The sequence below is a fragment of the Hemicordylus capensis genome, chromosome 4 (genome assembly GCF_027244095.1).
Source record: "Hemicordylus capensis ecotype Gifberg chromosome 4, rHemCap1.1.pri, whole genome shotgun sequence".
NCBI classification, from domain to species: Eukaryota; Metazoa; Chordata; class Lepidosauria; order Squamata; family Cordylidae; genus Hemicordylus; species Hemicordylus capensis.
Genome location: NC_069660.1, coordinates 28,344,915 through 28,366,825, shown reverse-complemented (window position 1 = coordinate 28,366,825; position 21,911 = coordinate 28,344,915). Strand labels below are relative to the sequence as shown.

General features: G+C 44.4%; 1 protein-coding gene across 10 annotated transcripts in view; it reads right to left on the bottom strand.

The window, feature by feature from the left end:
- Positions 1–21,911, bottom strand: part of RIPOR3 (RIPOR family member 3) — a 156,868-nt gene that overhangs the window by 62,943 nt on the left and 72,014 nt on the right. For 4 of the 10 annotated variants that reach the window (XM_053250826.1, XM_053250823.1, XM_053250824.1 and 1 more), the window contains 4 exons: positions 12,623–12,769; positions 6,605–6,683; positions 6,192–6,215; positions 1,115–1,168 (listed from right to left, as the gene is read on the bottom strand). In XM_053250826.1, coding sequence (XP_053106801.1) covers positions 1,115–1,168; positions 6,192–6,215; positions 6,605–6,683; positions 12,623–12,769 — 304 coding nt within the window. Of the gene's footprint in view, positions 1–1,114; positions 1,169–6,191; positions 6,216–6,604; positions 6,684–12,622; positions 12,770–13,497; positions 13,719–16,199; positions 16,288–16,364; positions 16,571–21,911 lie in introns of those variants that run through there. The other 6 variants (XM_053250827.1, XM_053250828.1, XM_053250829.1 and 3 more) reach the window with 6 other exon arrangements.

The following is a 21,911-nucleotide window of genomic DNA, read 5'->3' as shown; positions in this document are numbered from 1 at the left end:
ACACATGTAGAACTGCACATGTGACTGGAGGCAATGCTGCTCTTGCTGGGTGGTTCTGCTCATGAGTAGACCTAGGGACTGTGCATATTCCCCTATGGGGAAGGGGCTGGGCCTGACTTCTCCAACATCATTGTTCAAAAAAATAGACCTTACCAATGAAGAAGTCCTGGTTGGGGCTGCCTTGCAAACCTGACCCCGGGTATCACCACCCTGCCATATCGTGCCATCCCAGCACTCTTATGGGGTTGCCCTGCTTATGTTGCCACCTCGAGTGCATGTGCTTTTGGACAGACATCTTTCTTGCATCATTTTCAGAGAGCAAACCATGTAGTGCCCATCTTGCCATCCCATCCCCTTTCCCTGATTGCCAGGAAGGGTGAACAAGGGGCAGAGTGGGGAGAGAGCATGCCCCATCTGACTCTGCCTTTTGACATGCTGACCAGCTCGGGATGGGATGTGTCCCTGTTGCTGGGCAACTGCTATGTTGGATCAGAGATGGGGGGGAGGGGCAAGTGCTTGGATAGGCGACCAGCAAGAAGTGCTGCAAGCATGGAGGTGGTGTAGTCCTGGACACATTTGCACCACCACCTCTATGACTGAGCTTCCAGAAACAGCACAAAACTGTGGTTATGGTGGCTCCATAATACGTTCAGAGGCAACGCTGCTGCTGAAAAACCTCTGGTTACGGCAACAACACTCACTACAAACCAAAGGTTCAAACTGGCAAGGCAAACCTCAAGTCACTTTTGCTGCAAAACCACAGCTGCACACATTTGGGCATCACAGAGTTCCAACCACTGCCTCATTTAACTGCGATTTTGCATAACATGCAAATGCGGCCATTTATTCAACCAAGCTTTTTAAACTAGACTTGTGGTTTTTAATTGTTTTAAGGTTTCAATTTATGTTTTAATTTGTTTTATGCTGCTGTAAACCACCCAGGAATGGCAGTTTGGGGCATGTACAAATATAACAAAACAACCACCAACTTTTAATTAATTAAACTAGTTACATTATTAACTTTAATATTTCCTTTCCGTGACTCGCATATTTTAGTTTAAACATCTACTACAAACTAACTTAACTAGCAGAGTAAGACTGACAGAACTCTTACCTTGCTTATATGAAATTCCAGCTTTCTGATGTATCTTTCAACACAGCGGATTTGCTAGAGAGAGAGAGAGAGAGAGAGAGAGAGAGAGAGAGAGAGAGAGAGGTGTATAAGAAGTTATTTATGCAACCCCACATAGCTGCATCCACACATGTAGTTACTACCATATGCAGAGGAAGGTTTATTTTGAAATCTATGCTATGTTTTCACCATATTGAGCTTCAGGGTGGCTAACAACAACTAAAACAATAAAGCATGCAGGGATAAGTTGCAGACCAATAGCATTCCAGCTATAGAGCGGTATATAAATGTAAGTGCTAATGTAAGTGCTATTTGCCATCAAAGCCCTGGGAGAACACTACCATTTTACTCGATCGCCTAAGGCAGGGGCTCTCAAGCAGGGGTTCCCAGACAATGTTGGACTGCAACTCCCATGATTCCTAATCAAAATGACCTTGTGGCTGTGCATAATGGGAGCTGTAGTCCAACATCTGGGGACCCAAGTTTGAGAATCCATTCCCTAGCCTATAATGATAGCAGTGTTGGTGCCAGGTGAGAATATTTGGGGAGGGAATTGAAAGCCGCAAAAGAGATAGTCCTCCCTCTGGTAAACACCCACCTAGCCTTTGAAGGCAGGGCAGCTGAAGGAAGCAAGGTCTCAGTGGACAACAAGTCTCATAGAGAATGAGGTGATTCTTTTAGAGATTTTGACCACGAATCCTACCCCAGTCCCATCCTGCCAACAAATTAGGATAGATGGAGGTGTAAAGGTAAAGTGTGCTGTCGAGTTGGTGTCAACTCGTGGCAACCACAGAGCCCTGTGACTGTCTTTGGTAGAATACAGGAGGGGTTTACTATTGTCTCCTCCCACACAGTATGAGAGGATGCCTTTCAGCATCTTCCTATATCGCTGCTGCCCAATATAGGCATTTCCCATAGAAAACATACCAGCGGGGATTCAAACTGCCAACCTCTGGCTTGGTAGTCAAGCCATTTCCCCACTGTGCCATTAGGTGGCTTGTACAAGTGCATTATGCACACCACAATTTGCAAGCACCATCAAACACACACACACTGCTTTCTTCACACAGGAAGGGATGCCTCTATGACATATGCGAAATCTAAGAGCAAATAAAATGCTCTTCTTTCTAAAAACTGTGATGGAGACCGAGGAGTGAATAGCCACCAGTCCTTTAATTGGACAATGCTCCTAGTCACAATATTTCCTCTTCATTTATTTCTCATGCAGCATTCAAAGTTCTACAGACACCTTCACAGATTGAATGAATCACAGACATTAAACAAAGACATGCAAACTTACACAATGTATTCCAGATGCAGAATACATGTACAGTGGTTGCACAGTTCCAGAGCACCCAACTCCCCAAAGACCACCCACCACCATTAGAATTATCTGGTATATATTTGAATATTCAAGGACTAGTATTCAGGGAGGAACAAACTGGGGGTGGGGTAGCACTCTATGTTAAAGAAGGGATAGAAACTAACAAGCTAGAAAATCTAGGAAGACCAGAGTCCTCCACAGAAACTCTGTGGAGTGACAATACAGGCCCTGAAGGGAAATGTCGTACTAGTGATGTGCTATCATCCTCTGGATTAAAATGCTGACCATGACTGGGAGCTGCAGAAGAAAATCAGTGAGGCATCAAAGAGAGACAGAGCAGTAATAATGGGTGACTTCAATTACCTGAACACAGACTGGGAAATGACAAATAGGCTAACTGTGTCCTAGAACAGTTGGTCATGGAACCAACCAGACAGTAGGTGACCATGGACTTCATCCTGAGCAGTGCCCAGGACCTGGTGCAAAATGTCAATAGTCATGTAAGCTTTAGGGAACAGTGACCATAGTGTGATCAAATTAAGCATACATGCAAGGAGAGAATCACCAAAGAAGTCTAACACAGACACTTTGAATTTCAGAAGAGGAAATTTCTCTAGAATGAAGAGTCTGATGAAAAGAAAACTGAAAGGGGAAGTCAGGAGGGTCACTTCACTCCAGGATGCATGGAGTTTATTTAAAGCCATAATAATACAGTGGTCCCTCTACTTACGAAATTAATCTGTTCCGAATGCACATTTGTAAGTTGAAAAGTTCGTAAGTCGAAAAGCGGTTTCCCATAGGAATGCATTGGGAACGGATTAATGTGTTCCGGAGCCTAGAAAAAAGACCCAGACCCCCAGTAAGGCTTGCAAACTGCACAGGAACATTTCTTTTCAAGAATAAAGAGGCAGTAAACAGGCAGGCAAGTCAAGGAAACCGCATGTAAAATTCGTAAGTCGAGGAAACCCCATCTAAAAATTTGTAAGTCGAAAAAACCGCATCTAAAACCGGATCTAAAACTGCCGTTTGTAACTCGAAAAATACTTATGTCGAGTAGTTCATAAGTCGAGGGACCACTGTAGAAGCCCAGTCAGAATGTATACCAAAAAGGAGGAAAGGTACCACCAAGTCCGGGAGGATGCCAGCATGGCTAACAAATAAAGTTAAGAAAAATGCAAGGAGACAATATGGGAGGTGAAAAGAGAGTCTGAGGAACCTTTAGCTAAAAGCATCAAGGGGAACAACAAAAATGTCTTTAAACACATCAGAAGCTGGAAAGCTGCCAGGGAGGTGGTTGGTCCATTAGATGATGAGGGACTGAAAGGGATTATTAAGGAGGATATGGAGACTATAAAAGAGCTAAATGGGTCCTTAGCATCTGTCTTCACGGCGGAGGATAGTGAGCGTATACCTGGCAGAGGATAGTGAGCGTATACCTGTGCCTGAACTGAGCTTCTCAGGGACAAAGGCTAAAGAACTGAGTCAGATAGAGGTGACGAGAGGTGACACTCTAAACTGCCTGGGAAAATTAAATCACCAGGGCCAGGTGGCATCAACCCAAGAGTCCTTAAAGAACTCAAATGTGAAATTTTCGACCTCCTTACAAAAATATATAATTTATCCCTGCAATCAGGCTCTGTAGCAGAGGACTGGAAAGTAGCCAATGTAACACCAATTTCCAAAAAGGGATCCAGGAAATTACAGGCTGTTTAGCTTAACATCTGTTCCAGGCAAATTGATAGAAGGCAGTCTCAAGGATAATATTGTTAAGAATATAGAACAGGCCTGCTCAGCTTAGGCCCTCCAGCTGTTTTTGGACTACAACTCCCATAATTCCCAGCGACAGTGGCCAATAGCCAAGGATTATGGGAGTTATAGGCCAACATCTGCAGAAGGGCCGAAGTTGAGCAGCCCTGATATAGAAGGACAGACTCCACTGAAGGAGAACCAGCATAGCTTCTGTAATGGTAATTCGTGCCTCAACAATCTTTTGGAGTTCTTTGAGAGTGTCAACAGGTGTGTGGATAAAGGTGATCCAGCTGAGTACCAGTTGTAGGGGAATAACAGCAGGAGAGAGGGCATGCCCTCAACTCCTGCCTGTAGGCTTCCAGCAGCATCTGGTGGGCCACTGTGTGAAACAGGATGCTGGACTAGATGGGCCTTGGGCCTGATCCAGCAGGGCTGTTCTTATGGCATAGTATACCTGGACTTTCAAAATGCTTTCAACCAAGTTCCTCATCAAACACTCTTGAAAAAACTTAGAAGTCATAGGATAAGGGGACAGGTTCATGTGTGGATTGGTAACTGGCTGAAGGACAGGAAACAGAGGATAAGTCTAAATGGACAGTTCTCTAAATGGAAGAAAGAAGTTGGGGTCCCCTAGGGATCTGTACTGGGACTGGTGCTTTTTAATCCATTCATAAATGATTTAGAAATTGGAGTAAGCAGCAAGGTGGCCAGATTTGCAGATGACAAACTATTTAAATTGCAAGGAGCTCCAAAATTATCTCTCCAAACTGGGGAGATAAATCTCCAAACAAATCCAAACAAATGGCAAATGGGGTTCAGTGTTAACAAGTGTAAAGTGATGCATATTAGGGCAAAAAAACCCAATTTCACATATAGGCTAATGGGGTCTGAGCCATCAGTGACTGACCAGGAGAGGGATCTTGGGGTCATGGTGGACAGCTTGTTGAAAGTGTCAACTCAATGTGCAGCAGCTTTTTAAAAGACCAATGCCATACTTGAATAATTAGAAAAGATGCAGAAACGGGCAACCAAAATGATCAGGGGCCTGGAGCACCCACCTTATGAGACAAGGCAACAACATGCTTTTTAGTTTAGAAAAAAGACTGAGTAGAGACATGATAGAGGTCTATAAAACCATGCATGGTTTTATCCATGGTGTTATCCCTCTCGCATAACACTAGAACCAGGGGACATCCCATGGAACTGATTGCCAAGAAATTTAGGACTGATACAAGGAAGTAATTTTTCTCACAACAACCACCCTGGGCCATTTTTGGAAGGGCAGTATAGAAATTGAATGAATGAATGAATGAACATACAATCAACCAATGGAATTCTCTGCCACAAGCTGTGGTGACAGCCAACAGCCTAGATGGCTTTAAGAGGGTTTTAGATAAATTCAAGAGGTCATGTCTACCAATGGCTGCTAGTTTGGTGGCTATAGGCTACCTCCAGCCTTAGAGGCAAGATGCCTCTAAATATCAGTTGCAAAGGAGTAACAGCAGGAGACACAGCATGCCCTCAGATCTTGCCTGTGGGCTTCCCAGAGGCATCTGGGTGGGCTACTGTGTGAAACAGGGTGCTGGACTAGATGAGCCTTGGGCCCGATTCAGCAGGGCTGTTCTTATGTTTAACGAGAAGGATCAGGAAGAGAGAGAAAGCTCAGCATCTTTAAAGAACAGACAACATGTTATGTTAAAACATATAGTTTTCGCGCACATTTGTCTTTTCTGCCATTGCAGTTGCAGGGGTAAGAGGTGGTGATCAGGATGGCATTGGGCTCGAGATCCCACTCCTCACACTGTGGTCCAGTCTGGATCATTTCCCCTCATGGCTGCGATTTCTGTCAGAAAAAGCAGGCATACAGGGCGCAGGTATGCACTTAACGTAATGTGTTGCAGTATTTGATTCTAAACATGTTGTTATTTAACTTTTTGCTGCTTGCTGTACTAGACACACATGATCCGCCACAAGCCAATTTCTTACCTTATCCAAATCATAGTAGAAAGCCTGAAACACAAACATGCTAGTCTTAGTACAAGTTAGTGTAATTGGCATATGCACGTTTTACAAATTTACATGTTATACAGACTAACTGCTCAATGAAGTTTTTCTGCAAAAGAGCTACATGGTTTTAATTTGTCATTATTATGCCACAAGCGATAATCCCTTGGTTATGTGCTAACCAAGCACATTATGTATGTATTCAGTAACAAGGACACATAAAGGGTACTTAGCTAGAGTTAAAGACTGAAGCCCCTCTGATCCCACTCAGTACAAGATTTCTAAGCACATGCTCAAGTCCCCCACTGAAATCAATGGAACTTTAAGGATGTGCTTCCCTTTGAGTTCTACCAGCTACCCCATGAAGCTAATTAGAGAAAGAAAAAGCTTCTTACCAGCCTAGAGTTCCTTCTTGTATCTTTGTGGCATTCTGACAGATAATCCAACTCCGCCTGATGCATTTCCAAGTATTCGCTAAAAAGAAAAGATGAGTTTGACATATTTATACTGCCTTTCATAAGGCATCCCAAGGCAGTTTACAAAAGCTAAAATTCAATAAAATTCCATAAAAATCATCATCAATCATCATCATCCTTTATTACAGTCATAGACCAGCATAAACCATAAAAGTCGCATTTAAAACCTTAAAAATCAGTTAAACAGTAAAAACCATAACACAACCCCCCCAAAAAACCCCAGTGTTCCCTGTAAAAGGGATTCCCAGATGTTGTTGACTGCAATTCCCATAATCCCCCGCCGAAGGCCATTGCAACTGGGGATGCTGGGTGTTGTAGTCAACAACATTTGGGGATTCCTGTTACAGGGAACACTGAACCCCACTAAATGGGTGTTCAGTTGCATCTCAGAACAAATTTCTAGAAAGATCATAAGCATGGCCCCCCTTAAGTAAGACACTTCCAGGCTGAGTGTTCTCAGGAAAGCACACTCAACCAAGTAAACCAAGCTGCCCTGTTAAACTATAGAAAAAACAAGGGACTACAAACATAATCCTAAACATAGTTATTTGAAATATCAGAAGGTCAAAGTAGGACAACATTTTTATTAGGCTCAACTGGAGCATCAAGAGTAGGCAAACTTTCAAAGTTCTCCAGCACTAGTCCCCCACTTAAAACTAATCTCCAGTGTTGCTAATATAAAGATTCTTTACTGTTGTTCCTGCAAGGGAACCAGGTTTTCCAATTAGTGCTGAAGACAGATCCCCAGAACTGCAATAGTCATTTTTGCCACTTCATTCTTTGGTCTCACACTAACACATTATAAAACTATCACAAACAGAAGAACTGGGGGCTTTTCCATCATGTCCAAATGTGTCTCCCTGTGTTGTTTTGCTTAACATCCAGCCTGAAGAAGAATTCTGGATAACTCAAAAGCAAGTTGCAGACTACTTTCGAAGTTTTATTTGATCCTAATAGAGGTATCACTCTACTCTGGTTTGGGGGTTAATAATAATAATTAATATTTCCCTAATGGACCAACTTGCCTACCAACAATATCTGAAATTTCATACTTTCAAGTTAGGACCATTTATTATGAAAGAGAGCCAAATCGTTTCCAGCACAGTCTTGGCTCTTGAAAGGAACATAGTGGGTCCAGAATGTACTGCATATAGTCTCCATCCTCAAGGTGAAGCTACACATTACATTGCCAAACAGGCATTTCCAAACCCACGATATGGAGACAATGGGAATCTGAGAGCAGAACATTTACAGGAAGAATCAGTGAATGAGAGGACGGTGTACTTATCCCATCCCATGCTCAATTCTCCCTGCATATTCTGCCACAAGCCAATTTTCCTTCGGACCTTGTTAATTCATGCAGCAGAATAAGGAAACATAATTATCTGCGCCACTCTAGATAGCAGAGGATGAAGCACATTATTGAATGCTCTCTTGCATTAAGACCTCTGCAAACAGAACACACCACCATCTCTCTCCTTCCTGTGCTAGTTTCACCACCCACCCACCCCCGCCACTGGCTGCCTAACTCCATTCCCACACATATGGCCTAGAGCAGGGATTCCCAGCCTTGGATCCACAGATGTTGCTCAGCTACAATTCCCATCACCCCTTGCCACAAGGCATTGTGGCTGGAGGTGATGGGAGTTATAATCCAACAATATCTGGAGACCCAAGACTGGGAACCTCTGGCCTGGAGCAGAGCTGTAATAGAGCACACAGATTTAAAACACCCATGCTAAACTGTCTGCGGGGTTGCCTCCGGTTCTTTCTAGGGCCAGGTCACTTGCCTCTTCTCTCCTCATGGTGGTGGCAGCCTCCTCCCTGACCCAGCAGGCCATGGGGAGGCTGCCCTACTCTGGCTGCTTAGCTGACCACTGCGAAAGTGGGGGCAGGGCATCCTCCCCACAGCCTGCTGGGTCAGGGAGGAGGCTGCTGCTGCCACTGTTCCCTCTAATAGGGATTTCCAGATGTTGTTCACTACAACTCCCAGTATCCCCAGCCACAATGGCCTTTGGCTGAGGATTATGGGAGTTGTAGTCAACAACATCTGGGAATCCCTATTAGAGGGAACACTGGTCGCCACTACCAAGTGAGGGGTGCTCGGTGCCCACAGCACTGAGCTGCAGGGATGAGAAGAGGCGAGAGAGGCATCCCCAGAAGGGAACAAGGCGGGGAGTATGCCCGTAACTTTAGAGCGGGGGAGTGCTGTCCGTAACTTGAACACAGCTGCTTATTGTTTGTTTGTTTGTTTGTTTATTATCAAATTTGTACACCGCCCCAAACTTTCGTCTCGGGGCGGTTAACAACAGCATAAAACAAGTTAAAAACATATACAAAAACTAAACACAATTTAACAATGTAAGAATAAACCAGAAATTACCCTAAAAAATTAGGAAGCTGAGAAAGCTTGGGCGAAAAGATGGGTTTTCAGGTGTTTTTTGAAAACTGCCAGAGATGAGGAGGGTCGTATCTCAAAAGGGAGCGCATTCCACAATCTCGGGGCAGCGACCGAGAAGGCCCGTCTCTGTCTAGCCACCAAACGAGTTGGTGGTAACTGGAGATGGACTTCCTCAGATGACCTCAATGGGCGGTGGGGCTCGTAGTGAAGAAGCCCTCTCTTAAATACCCCAGGCCTAAGCCTTATGCCCTCTATACACTACTGCCTAGGTTCAATAGATCCTGTATCTACAACCAGCCAACCTTTGGGATTGCAATAGCAACCGGATCATTCCTAGCCAGAAAGTAAAGGGTTAATCTTACTTTAACCCTGAAAGGGGTTGCGGGTATTCATGTGGCAGTAGGAACTCTGTATACTAGTTTTTAGTCACGCACACAGACACAGATTTCTCTCCATCCAGACATGTAGCCCAGCTAAGTTTTTTTTCTTATTTTATGTAAAGTTTCTTACCATTATGAATTATGATTCTGAGTGGTTTCTTCAGAATCAACTCTGCTAACACCAACCGCATGCAAGTGCATACATACTGCTGTCCTTTTTGACCACAGCAACCAAGAAGGTTGGATGGATGGTTTGCCCACTGATGTGCACCTCAGGCATCAGAAGAAGTCATTGGTCTACACAGGCCATTAATGTGCTGAACAGCTGCAGGATCATAGCAGCTGTGGGTCCTCGCCACCCTTCCCTGACTACTGCTTCACTGCAAAATGTCAGGAACAATGCGCACACGCGCGCACACTTTAATTTCTATCCCTTTTTAGCAAATGTGCTTTAGAGCTGATCTTGTTACATTTTCTTCAACATTTGCAGGGCCCAGTGGAAGTCAAGAGAAAATACCACCACCTTCTAACTGGGGCGGTGGCGGGGGGCGGGGAGTGAAAGAGCAATGACTATCCACTCAACAGGTTTCCATTAAAAGCACAATGGAGTCTGACAGCTCAACAGAAGATCTTCAGCATTCAAGAAGGAGCACGGGGGGGGGGGGGAGAAAGAATCTGTTTACTTTCTACTTTACAGTGGCCTCCCCCTGGAAGGTTCTGGCCCCTGAGCTCCTACTGGGTCCAGTGGGACCAAATAAGTACGAGTTCTAGTTACAGATTCAAACTCTACGCTAGCTCCCAGAGGGCAAACCTCCTAGGCTCACATTCCTCCAACTTTGTGAGTTAATTCAGACCAGACACGGATAACTCAATTTTCTCCTCTTGTATTTGTCAGTGTTGCTTTACAAGATGCAGAACCTAAACAGGTCAATGTGTTTATGCTAAACAGCTTGTGCCTTTTCAAAACAACTTTTGGGGATATTTTATTTTCCTAGCCACTGCAACAATCATCCCACCCACCCACCCAAGACTCCAAGATCCAGCCACTTGATCACTCGCCAGTAAGACAGTACAGGGGTCTCTGAGGCTGGTTTAAATACTTTTGCACTCACTGACACTTCTAGGGTGCAGCACCCTGAAAACATACCAAACTAAAATTTTGTTTCCTTTTATTGCCATGAATCTGCAAGCCAAAGACACATACCTCAAACCAAAAACTGCTCTGCAGCCAGCGAATTTACTAGCCCAGAATGCAGTTCCAAAAGCCAAAGACATATTTATGATATGACTCCATCTTGGCAAGTATTTGAAAACCAACATTGGCTCTCAAATGTTAAGAGTGGAAAACATGAGCCCTATTCAGACACAATGTTGTACAAGTGCATAGATGTCTGTGCACTCATATTTTTGTGTTAGTGACTATACCTGCATTCATTTTAAAAGTGAACCTGTGTACAGGCCCCTAAAATGTCTGATACAGATAGGAAGTGTACTGCTGTACCTGTGTTCAACATAACATGTGAATAACTATACCTGTGTACACATGTCCCAATCACTAAATACACACACTGCACACAATAGCCCTATTCACACGTTATGTTTAACAGTCGTACAACAACTGTATAGTGTAGACAGGTGCAGATCAGTACATAGCTAGTTATTCACACGTTATTGTTGAACGTTGAATGTTGAACACAGGTAGAGCAGTACACTTCCAATCCGTACCATGCATATGAGGGCCCTCTATCCAGGTGCACTTTTAAAATGAACACAGGTACAGTCATTCACACATACACATTCATGGGTGTACAGACATCTGTACACTCATACAACATAAAGACTGAATTATTGCAGAGTAATTACTTATCCTCCTATTATGAACTAAATATAGAGGTCATTCACACAATCAAAAACTGTGTTCTACCTGGGTAGCTTTTCCTCCTACCTTGCTTCCATACAATCAAAAATTGGGAGCACAAACAGCTCCCAAACCCAGGTAGAACACAGTTTTTGACTGTGCAAATGATTTCACTGGCTAAGAAAATAACAAACAGACTAACGGTCGCTTATGCAGAGAGAACCTCTCAGTTTGAATTCAAGGCAACAACTGAGGAACACAAAAACAAACAGTGACTCCACCCCCAAGGTAGTACATAGATACATTCAAATAGAGAAGCATGCCCTGTATAAAGAACTGAGACAATGAGGCTGTTCTCACACACAGCCAAGACCAGGTTAAGGAAGCCAAGCCCAATCTTGGTGGCTCATAAGAACTGGTGGGATCACGCCTGATCCTGGCACCGCTTCAGCAGCAACACAAACTGCTGAGCCAGCCTCCTGAGCAAACACCCCGAGCCCCATTCTCTCAATCGTTTGCAGCGCCAACTGCTTTTAGCTGGTGCTGTAGCAGTGATGGGTGCCCAACCATCACTTCTGGAATACCCACAATGCACCGTGCATTTACACAGTGCTTTATGGGATTTCCAGGAGCAGGACCATGAGTCCTGGCCCTGAACCCTCCGCACTGCTTGGGCCAGCGGAGGATTGTCTGGGTGCACAGGGAACACGCCCAGCAAGATCATCTGGGTGCACAGGAACACGCCCTCTGAGCACTATTTCCTTCTTCTCTACAATACTCGAGCTGCAATCTATTGCATTTTCAGGGAGTAAGACGTACTGAACAAAGTGGAACTTACATCTGAGCATCAATGTGAAGAAGGTTCCAAGTTCCCTCCCTGGCATCTCCAAGATAGAGCTGAGAGAAACTCCTGCTTGCAAACTTGGAGAAGCCGCTGCAAGTCCATGTAGACAATAGACAGACAGACCAATGATCTGAATCATTATATGACAGCTTCCTATGTACAAGAACAGGGCCCTTTTGGTTGTGGAGCCGCAACTTTGATTCTCCCCCCGAAGAATGTCCATAAAGCCCAACCTGCCCTGTTTTTAGAAGTGTTGTAAAGACCTTCCTCTTTCACAAGGCTTTTAACTGATTGACTTTAAGGGCTGGCTGCTGTTTAGTTTTTAATTCCTGTATTTTATTATTTTACCTTCTTGTTGTGTGCCACCTTTGGAGAATTATCTATTTATGTTTTAAATGGATGGAATGCAGACATATCAAAAAGCATTGGTGGATTAAGAGAAACAGATCCTTACTTAAGCCCTTTCTTCAAAGCTTCAAACACTTTCTTCACTTGCTGTGGCTTGGGATCCCAGAGGTTCGCCCCCTTCTGGAGGGAGGGATACATCTTGGCAGATTTCACTGACATTTTTGATCTTGTGGAACCTTTGCCGAGAGACTTTCTGCAAAAGGGATAATAAAAAGAACCACAATAAAGCTAGATAAGAATATGAGTACCACCCACTATTTTAAAAATAAAAGCTAAATTCCAAAAATTGATTCTTGCAATGTTTACTTAGACCAGGGCTTCACAAACCTGTTAACAGACTACAGCGCCCATCTTTCCCAGCCCCAATGGCCAAAGGCCTACCTTGTACAGTAAAGCAAGCCCTGAATCTGTTGCACAAGCCAGTTAAATGTCTTGTTTATTGAATTTACACACTGCCTTTCCATACATTCTGGGCCCTCAAAGTATCTCACATAAGTAGAGAGTTTAACATATTAGATGTAGACCTAAAAAAACACCAGAGTGACACCCAACAATAGAAAGCAGATCAGTTGACCAAAACCCAGAAAAGCCAAGGAGAGGCTATTAAGTTTCTTTATCAGCAGGGAATGAGAAAAAGATCACAAGATGAGCAGGATTTTAACATTCACTTTGAATCCCTTGGCTTTAAAAATCAGCCAAATGTTTTTATTCCTTTCGTCAATGAAGGTCATATGGAATGCTATTTGATTAGTCAACATTTTAAGAAACAGGAATAAAGCATCTATATATTATTTACGGTAAGTAGAGCAGCAAGAAACAAAGATATCTGAATGCAAAAATGCAGCAACAAGAGTGAAGCTGCAGGCTACGCATACTGTACTTCTTTGGAAACAAGACCCCTTGGACATAAGTGGGGCTTACCCCTGAGTAAGTTTGTTTGAGATCATGCTGAAGATGCAGTGGCAGTGGAAATGTTCAATTCCCTGGTGCATAGAGGTGTCCAGGATGACAGCCTTATCCTCCTTGATATTTGCATTATCTAGCCACAGCCCTGATATGGTAAATAGTGCTGCACACAATGCAAACTTTCTACAAGCATGAAGATTTGGAAGTTTGTGCTTACTAAGCAACAGTGAAGAAAACTGTTGGCAAAGGAACAATCAGCATATTAGTATACATTCCTGCTTAGATTGAATGGAGCACATTAACCCTAATTCTCACATCCATTAAATCCAGTGGGATTGTCCAGACTAGGCGACCTCAGGGCTGCAATTGTGGGCTACAATTGACAACAGTAGCTCTTACTTTCAGGAATACTATTAGTATTAATCCATTCTAATATGCTTGTGCAACCTCATCCAAAGCATATTTACTTGGATTCAAGCACCTCCAAATTCATTGCTTCTTATTTCCTATTAAATGTGTGTAGGATTGCAGCCTTGAGGATTGCAAAGTGCTTTGCAGTTCTTACAAAATCATATGAAGGTACCTTAAGTTAGAACACTGGTCCATCTAGCCACTATTGGCTACTCTGACCAGCAGTCAATTGCCACAGCGCCAAGTGGGAAAAGACTGTTCCCAGACCTGCTGCTAACACAGGCTCATTCACCCATAATGCTCAACATGTGTAAACAAGTACAGATCTGTACACAGGTACAGTCATTCACACATTTGTTGAGCACAGGTACAGAAGTACACTCCCTAGCTATACCATGCATTTGAAAGGCCTGTATCCAAGTTTTTACTCATTTATAGTTTTTATGTTTGTATTTTATAGTTTTTAAATTAGATTTGTTTTATATTTTTAGCTTAATATTTTAATTGTCGTTTTTATTGTATGGTTTTTAACTTTTGTAGACCGCCTTGGGGTTGTTTTTAATGAAAGGCGGTATATAAATTCAACAATCAATCAATCAATCAATCAAGTTCACTTTTAAAATGAGCACCAGTACAATCATCCACACAAACACATGTACAAGTGTACAGACATATGTACATCCGTACAGCATAATACCTGAATTGGGCTCATGCTTCTGTCAAATTAAGATACTAGGAAATTGAACCTAGGGCCTTCTCCATGCTAACCAGGTGCTGTCAACTATGGCCTCTGCCTCATCAAGGTAAGGCAAAGAGAGGAGAGCTGGTTTTGTGTAGCAAGCATGACCTGTCCCCTTAGCTAAGCAGGGTCTTCCCTAATTGCATATGCAGGGGGGTAGCTATAATTGGGCGAACGGGTTCAAAGAACCTGAGACGTGCCCAATCAGGAGCCGCCATTAGCGGCCCTGACACGGCCCCGCGTCTGGCGTCAGATGCAGGGGCAGGAGTTTAGCTCCCGAGCAGGGAAGAACCGCTCCTGGGCTGCGCTGCGAACGCAGCACCAGCCTTTGTCTAACTGCCGAAGGGGCCGCATGACCCCCTTCAGCAGTTAGGCTGCTTCTCCCGAACAGAGCCTCTAGGCTCCGTTCGGGAGCCAGACCACGCCCCCCGCGTCTGATGTCAGATGCAGGGGTGTGGCTATGCCCTGCGTCTGACATCAGACGCAGGGGCGGGGCTATCAGGGCACCTGCCGCGGCCGCACACGGGCCACCTGTGGGCTAGCTACACCCCTGTGCATATGAATGGGAGGCTAGATGTATGAACACTGTAAGATACTCCCCTTAGGGGATGGAGCCACTCTGGGAAGAGCATCAAGGCTCCAAGTTCCTTTCCTGGCATCTCCAAGATAAGGCTGAGAGAGATTCCTGCCTGCAGCCTTGGAGAAGCTATCTGATGCCAGTCTGTGTAGACAATACTGAGCAAGATGGACCTATGGTCTGACTCTGTATATGGCAGCTTCCTATGTAAAGCATTAGCATTTCCATTTCTCAAGTTTGGAACTGACTGAGGCTAAAAGCAGAGGCAAGATGAGGACATTGCCTCAGGCAGCCAAATACTGGGAGCCAAGAGGATCTAGTCTGACCCTTGCAAACTTTGCAAGGAGTCCCTCTCCTCACACTCCTTGCAAGAAGTAGGAGGAGAGAAGAGCAGGGTGCTAGTAACCTTCCCCATGCACTTTCAGAGCTTGTAAGTCTCTTGCATCTTAAAGCAATATATCAGTGGGACTGACTTCTATCAAAGATGTAAGGATTTGGCAATCTAGTATTTGTTTTTATTTATTGTTGCATTTTGAGGATGCTCAACAATAGACAGACACCTAATGGCGCAGTGGGAAAGCAACCTGCCTAGAGAGCAGGAGGGTGTTGGTTCAAATCCCCACTGGTGTGTTTCCCAGAATACGGGAAACTCCTATATCGGGCAGCAGTGATATAGGAAAGTGCTGAAAGGCATCATCTCATACTGCGCAGGAGAAGGCAATGGTAAACCACTTCTGAACTATACCAAGAAAACCACATAGATCTGTGATCGCCAGGAGTTGACAACTCAACGGCACAACCTTTCCTTTTCCTTTCCTTTCCCACAATACACAGGGGCATTTTCTTAAGGATATAAAATCTAACAGGGTATTTTTTCCCCCAATAGGAGTTCAATCTTTTTCTCTGACTCTCTATTTAAGTAGTAATCTTCTATCTTTACAAAGAAAAAAAAAAAGATCTTTAAACTTTTGCCCTTTCTGCTAAACTAACTTTTTCTTTCCTTTAAAAACACAGGACAGAACAAGTTCCACTGATTTAAAAGCCATTCAAAGTTTCACTTCAAGGGGTTGGGGGTGGAATCCACTAAGTAGCCTTTACAGTGCAAAACCTTCTGTGCAAATACAAAGAACAATTGTAGCACTGAGTATTACTCACCTACCTAAGATGAGTAAAAACAACCCAGGGAAGTCTTTCAAATTTCTTTTGAAAGTTGTCTCTTTTTGATAGATTTCTGGTTAATCTCCTCCCCTGCTTTCCCGCCTTTTATATATTCCTGGAAAACCTGCTTGTTTGTACCTGGCTTTTTGTTAACTCTCTTTTTTAACCATATATTTACTTTTCCAAAAGTCAGTCTGGGTAAATTCCTTCCCTCCTTAAAGGCAATCTGTTTCCTCATTGTAATCAACTGGATTTCTACCCCACCTGTTAATCAAAAAGCAAATGCTGCAGCAGATGCACCTGGAAGACATTATCAACTTCTGTGAGGGTGGTGTTTCGCAGCCTGAGCCTACCCATGTTTATTCAGATGTAAGTCCCTTTGATTCCGATGGGACTTACTTCCAAGAAAGAACGTTGAGGCCTGTAACCTCAAATTGTATGATGCATCTGAAGTGTACTTTAATGGGAAGTCTGGAAGCAGGAGAAGAAGGCATGCCCCTTCTCCTACTGTTGCTCTTCTGCAAATATTATTCTGAGACATCCTGCTTCTGAACATGAAACTAGCAAAAGCTATCAAGCAGATGTGTCCTTCATGAATGTATCTAACCACCTTTTAAAACTATATAGACTAGTGCCTTCACCACATTATTTGCACATATGAGAGAACTTGGGGAACAATTTCAGCTTTGCAGCAGAATTTCAGCCTGTGTGAGTGGTTGTAGTGCATTATATCCTCAGAAGCCTGAACAGCCCAAGGCCCAAATGGACTAGAAACCAGAGACAATCCTCAGACAGGTTATCCTTGTTTATCTTTTTCACCAATCTTAAGTTTCATGTACTGGGCTTTTCTTGTGAGTTGTTAGCAAGATACTGTTGAACTATGAACAGTTCTACTGTTCTCCCATATCCAGATAGACAGTGAATTGGGGACTAGGCAAGATCATGCAGGGATTATCTATGACTGGCTGTTAAGAATGAAAGCTCTGTGGAACCTCCATGATCAGAGGCAGTATACCCCTGGATACCAGTTGCAGAGAGGCAACAGCAGGGGAAAGTTATTGCCTTCATGCCCTACTTGTGGACTGACTTTTGGCTGGCCCATGTAGGATACAGGATTTTGATGCTAGACTTCATGGATCTTTGGCCTGATCTAGAAAGCTCTGATCCAGGTGTTTTCAGTAATACACCTTGTCATAGGAAGCAACTCCCCAATCCAGTATTTGATTTGCTGGTTCATATATCTGTAACACACTGCAAAGCTAGGTTTAAATCACAGTTTTTAAAAAAAATCCACTGAAACCATCCTTAGAATAAAGGCTCTTATTTTAAGTTCTTCCATTTTAGTGTTCTGCCTTTCATCTGACTAACAAATGCAAACCCCATAATTGTGCTGATCGAGCAAGGAAAACCTATATATGGGAACATTTGGATGCTCGGGTGCATTTGCATTGATGCTCATTGAATTGGCGAGATGTGGATGAGATATACACCACCTTCCAGGGTGCAACCTCTCTGGATCAGGAACAATGTCTTTTGAGCGCTTCATGAGGAAAATTAAATTCGCGCTTTTAAAGAGAATGGCCTCAAATTAATGATGCAACAGCTGGTAACCTCCAGGTTTGACTAGTGCAGCAGCATGCTCTATGTAGGACTGTCTTTATACGTAGTATGGAAGCTTCTGTTAGTTCGAAGGATTGCAGACAGACTGGTCTCTGGGGTAACCTGAAAGAATCATATTATGCCTGTTCTTAAAGAACTACACTGGCTGCCAGTATTTTTCTGGGCAAAACATAAAGTTCTGGTTGTTTGAAGCCCTGAACATCTTAGGGTTACCTCAGAGACCAGCTTTTCCTGCAAGATCACCAACACTCATTAAGATCATCAAGGAAAACCCTGAATTGTGTGTGAAGTGCTCCCAAAGATCTCGCACTAATTTCAGCAGAAATCTGGCTGATGTGTGAACGTACACATTCCCTTCCAAGGGAGTTTCAGGGGAAAAGAACAGTGTCAAAAAGCTCCTGATGGTGACTTGGGGTTGGACCTTCTCAATGGCCACTCTTAGGTTATGGAACATACTCTCTATGAAAATACAAGGTGTACCATCTCTGTGTTCAAGTGTGTTCACATTCTCATTTTTGTAGCTTGGCTTTTAACAGTGTATAAATTGTTTCAAATGGTTTAATGAGTTTTATGTTGTGATCCTGGTTAAAGTTTTTTTAATTGGGCAGTATAAAAATGAAGATAAATAGATAGATAGATATCAAAGAGATTGTGGTCACAATTCATCACAGCATTAAGCATTCTTAAGCCGATTGATTTCAACTGGCTTGTGGGCTTAATAGTGTGTTCAGTTGTGGCTTGTATCTCTTGCAAGAAGTTCAGACTCAAAACACATTGGGTTTGACATTTTTACAATAAACATTGCCTAAAAGTGATGTAGAAATCATAAATAATAGTAGCATAAGTTTTCTGGGGAAACTGAAGCCCACGCTTCATGCAACCCAAGCTGATTTCCTAGTTAAGTGGTACTTGATTTTTGCAATCTCTCCACGCGCCCCCCCCCCAAAAGTACATAAAGACCTGATTGTTTTTGTCAGAATGCTTTACAGCTGAAAGTAACTAAATAACCTTCAGGGAAATGTAAACCTACATCTTTAGAGCATTCTTACCCTGCTGGAGGTGCTTTGGTCCTAGAAACAGCTGTTCAACTCCTTTCCCTTGTCCCGTCTTCCCCTAAAAGAACTCCCACCATGTACTTGAGGCTTCAATCTGTTTATTCAATTTACTGCTTGGTTTCTTTTTCCCATGTTCAGAGCAAAGTCTACTAGCATGTTGCTTGGACATCTTGCCAGTACTTGGATACTTAGATATTGTTCAGGTTTGATCATGGAATAGGTTGTAGCTCAGTGATCGAGCACATGCCTTGTCAAAGTCCACTCCCAATTCAATCCAGTATAGCATCCCTCCCAGTGGCTGTTGCTGGTATCAGTGGCTGTTACTGGTATGTTTCTTCATAGATTGTAAGCACCTCGAGGCAGAGATGCTCTTACCCATGGACTTAGGGGCCGAAGTCCAGGGCCACAAATCCTCAAAGCCCCAAAGTACATGGGAGCCCCCAAATCTTCTTTAGTCTGTCCTGGGTGGTGTGGTCGCCCAGCCGAGCATTATGATGTTTAATTTTCAGGGGAGAGGAGCCTCCAAAGGCCTTTAGGTCCAGGCTCCAAAATTACCTAGGTGCACCTCTGCCTTGAGGACAGGGAATCACCTTCTCATTCCTTTTGCTATGTGAACTCAGAGGTGGAGCCAGACCACCAGCAGCCCGTGTCTGGCCATGGCAGCGGCCCCGTTCACCCCGCACCCCGCGTCTGATGTCTAGCGAGGGCTAGACACGCCCCCGCATCTGACATCAGACGCGGGGGGCATTGCCCCCTTCAGGAGTTAAGAGTCTGGCCGGTGCTGCATTTGCAGCGCAGCCAGGAGCGGCTCTTCTCTGCCATAAAGGCAGGGGAAAGCCGCTCCTGACCGTGCCCCGAACGCAGCGTTGGCCATCCAACTCCCGAACAGGGCCGCGCAGCCCCATTCGGGAGCTAGGTTGGGGCCAGCGCTACATTCTCTGTGCGGCCAGGACCTTAAAGGCAGGGAAGAGCCGCTCCTGGCCACGCCACAATCGCAGAGGCCATTTAACTCCCGAATGGGGGCTGCACAGCCCCCGCTCAGGTGCTAAACCAGCACCCCTGCATCTGACTTCAGACGCTGGGGGTGTGTCAGGGCCATAAGGTGCCGCCCCTGATTGGCGGTGGCCCGGGTTCTTTGAACCCATTCGCCCAATGGAGGCTCTGCCCCTGTGTATACTGCTTTGGGAACTTCCATTAAAAAGCAGCATATACATATTCTTAATAACAACGCTTTACAGGCAGAAGATTCCAAGTTCAATCCCTGACATCTCCAAGTAGGGCTGAGAAAAATACCCTGTCAGAAATCCGGGAGAGCTACTGCCAGTAAGTGGAGACAGTACTCAGCTAGATGGACCAATAGTTTGATTCAGGATATAAAGCAGCTTCCTGTGTCCATCACAATAGACAACTGAAGTATGGATGTGCTTTGTGGTATGCACAGCACCTTCTATGTGCCCATTCCTTCTTCACTCTCTCTCACAACAGCCCAGCAAGGTAGGCTAGGATGGGAGGCAATTACTAGCCCAAGGACTCACATGCACCCATTTGTACTCCTCATATAATCCAGATTTGTGCACACTACTCTCGCACAACATTCAAGCACACTAACACTTGTTGACTAAAACTGCAATAGCACTGCTAATTTTAGCAGCCTCTCCACTCCCATCAAAAAGTCTCAAGCCCCTCCTCTGCCGAATCCCTTCCCCCAAACGGCACACAACCTCATCTTGCCCAGGCCTTGCATGCTCGCACTCCCCCCCCCCAATATCTAAGGAGTTGGAATGTTGTTATTTTACTATATTGATATACTGCTTTTCAACAAGAAATTTTTCCAAGCGGCTTACAAAGCAAAAGGTATGAGAAAAATTTCCCTGCCCCGCAAAAGGCTCACAATCTAAATAAAACACAGACACAGAGAGAGAGAGAGAGAGAGAGACACACACAAGAGAGAGAGATCAGCAACAGCTACTGGAGAGACATTATGCTGGGCTGAATTGGGACAGTTGCTCTCCTGCTGCTTAATATAAGTGAGCCACCCCTTTTAAAAAGTTGCACAGTTAACAGGAATATGCATAACCATTATTTAGAACCTCAGCACCTGAACCGATGAACAGGAAGGTCTTGTAGCAATATACTGAAGACAGAGCTCTTACAGTCCATAGCAGGAGAGATTTCAAAAACTGCAGCTTGTATATGCCTCAGATTTATTTTCTTTTGACAGGTTTCAGGTGGCTGGGGGTGCCTACTGGCACAACTACCATATGGGCACAACTACCACTTTTCTGCAAATCTACAAGGCTGTTTTCACGTGCAGCCTAGCCCCGGTTAGGCTATACGTGAGAACCGCCAGGATTGGGCCAGATCCTGGAGGGGCAGCACTGCCTAGCCTGGTTTTTTAGCCCGGCTTTTAACCTGTGTTAACGACGCCATCGCACCATTAACACAGGCTCCGGGATCATGTGTCTCCTCAGGCTACGTTTAGCCCAAGGAGACACAGAGACGGGCACCTAGAGCAGATGTCTCCTGGAGGATCCCCCAATGCACTGCGCTTGGTGCACAGTGCATTGTGGGATACCTGGAGGCCGGGACACATCATCCTGGCCTCTGGAGCGCCGCCCTGCCTGGCACAGCAGCGGATCTTCTGGGAGTGCAGTTCGCGCTCCTACCAACGTTCCATGGCTCCTCTGGGGGGAAGGTAAGATTCCTGCAGCCTTCTCTCCACCCGCCCGCTCCCCCTCCCGCCTGGTTGTGTGAATGGCCCATACATGCACTACGCTTTAATCTGATATGTTTCAGGTCACATGAGAATTAATCCGCAAGAACACCTATATTTCGAGCCAACACGTTGGTTTTGCACACTAAGTCATTA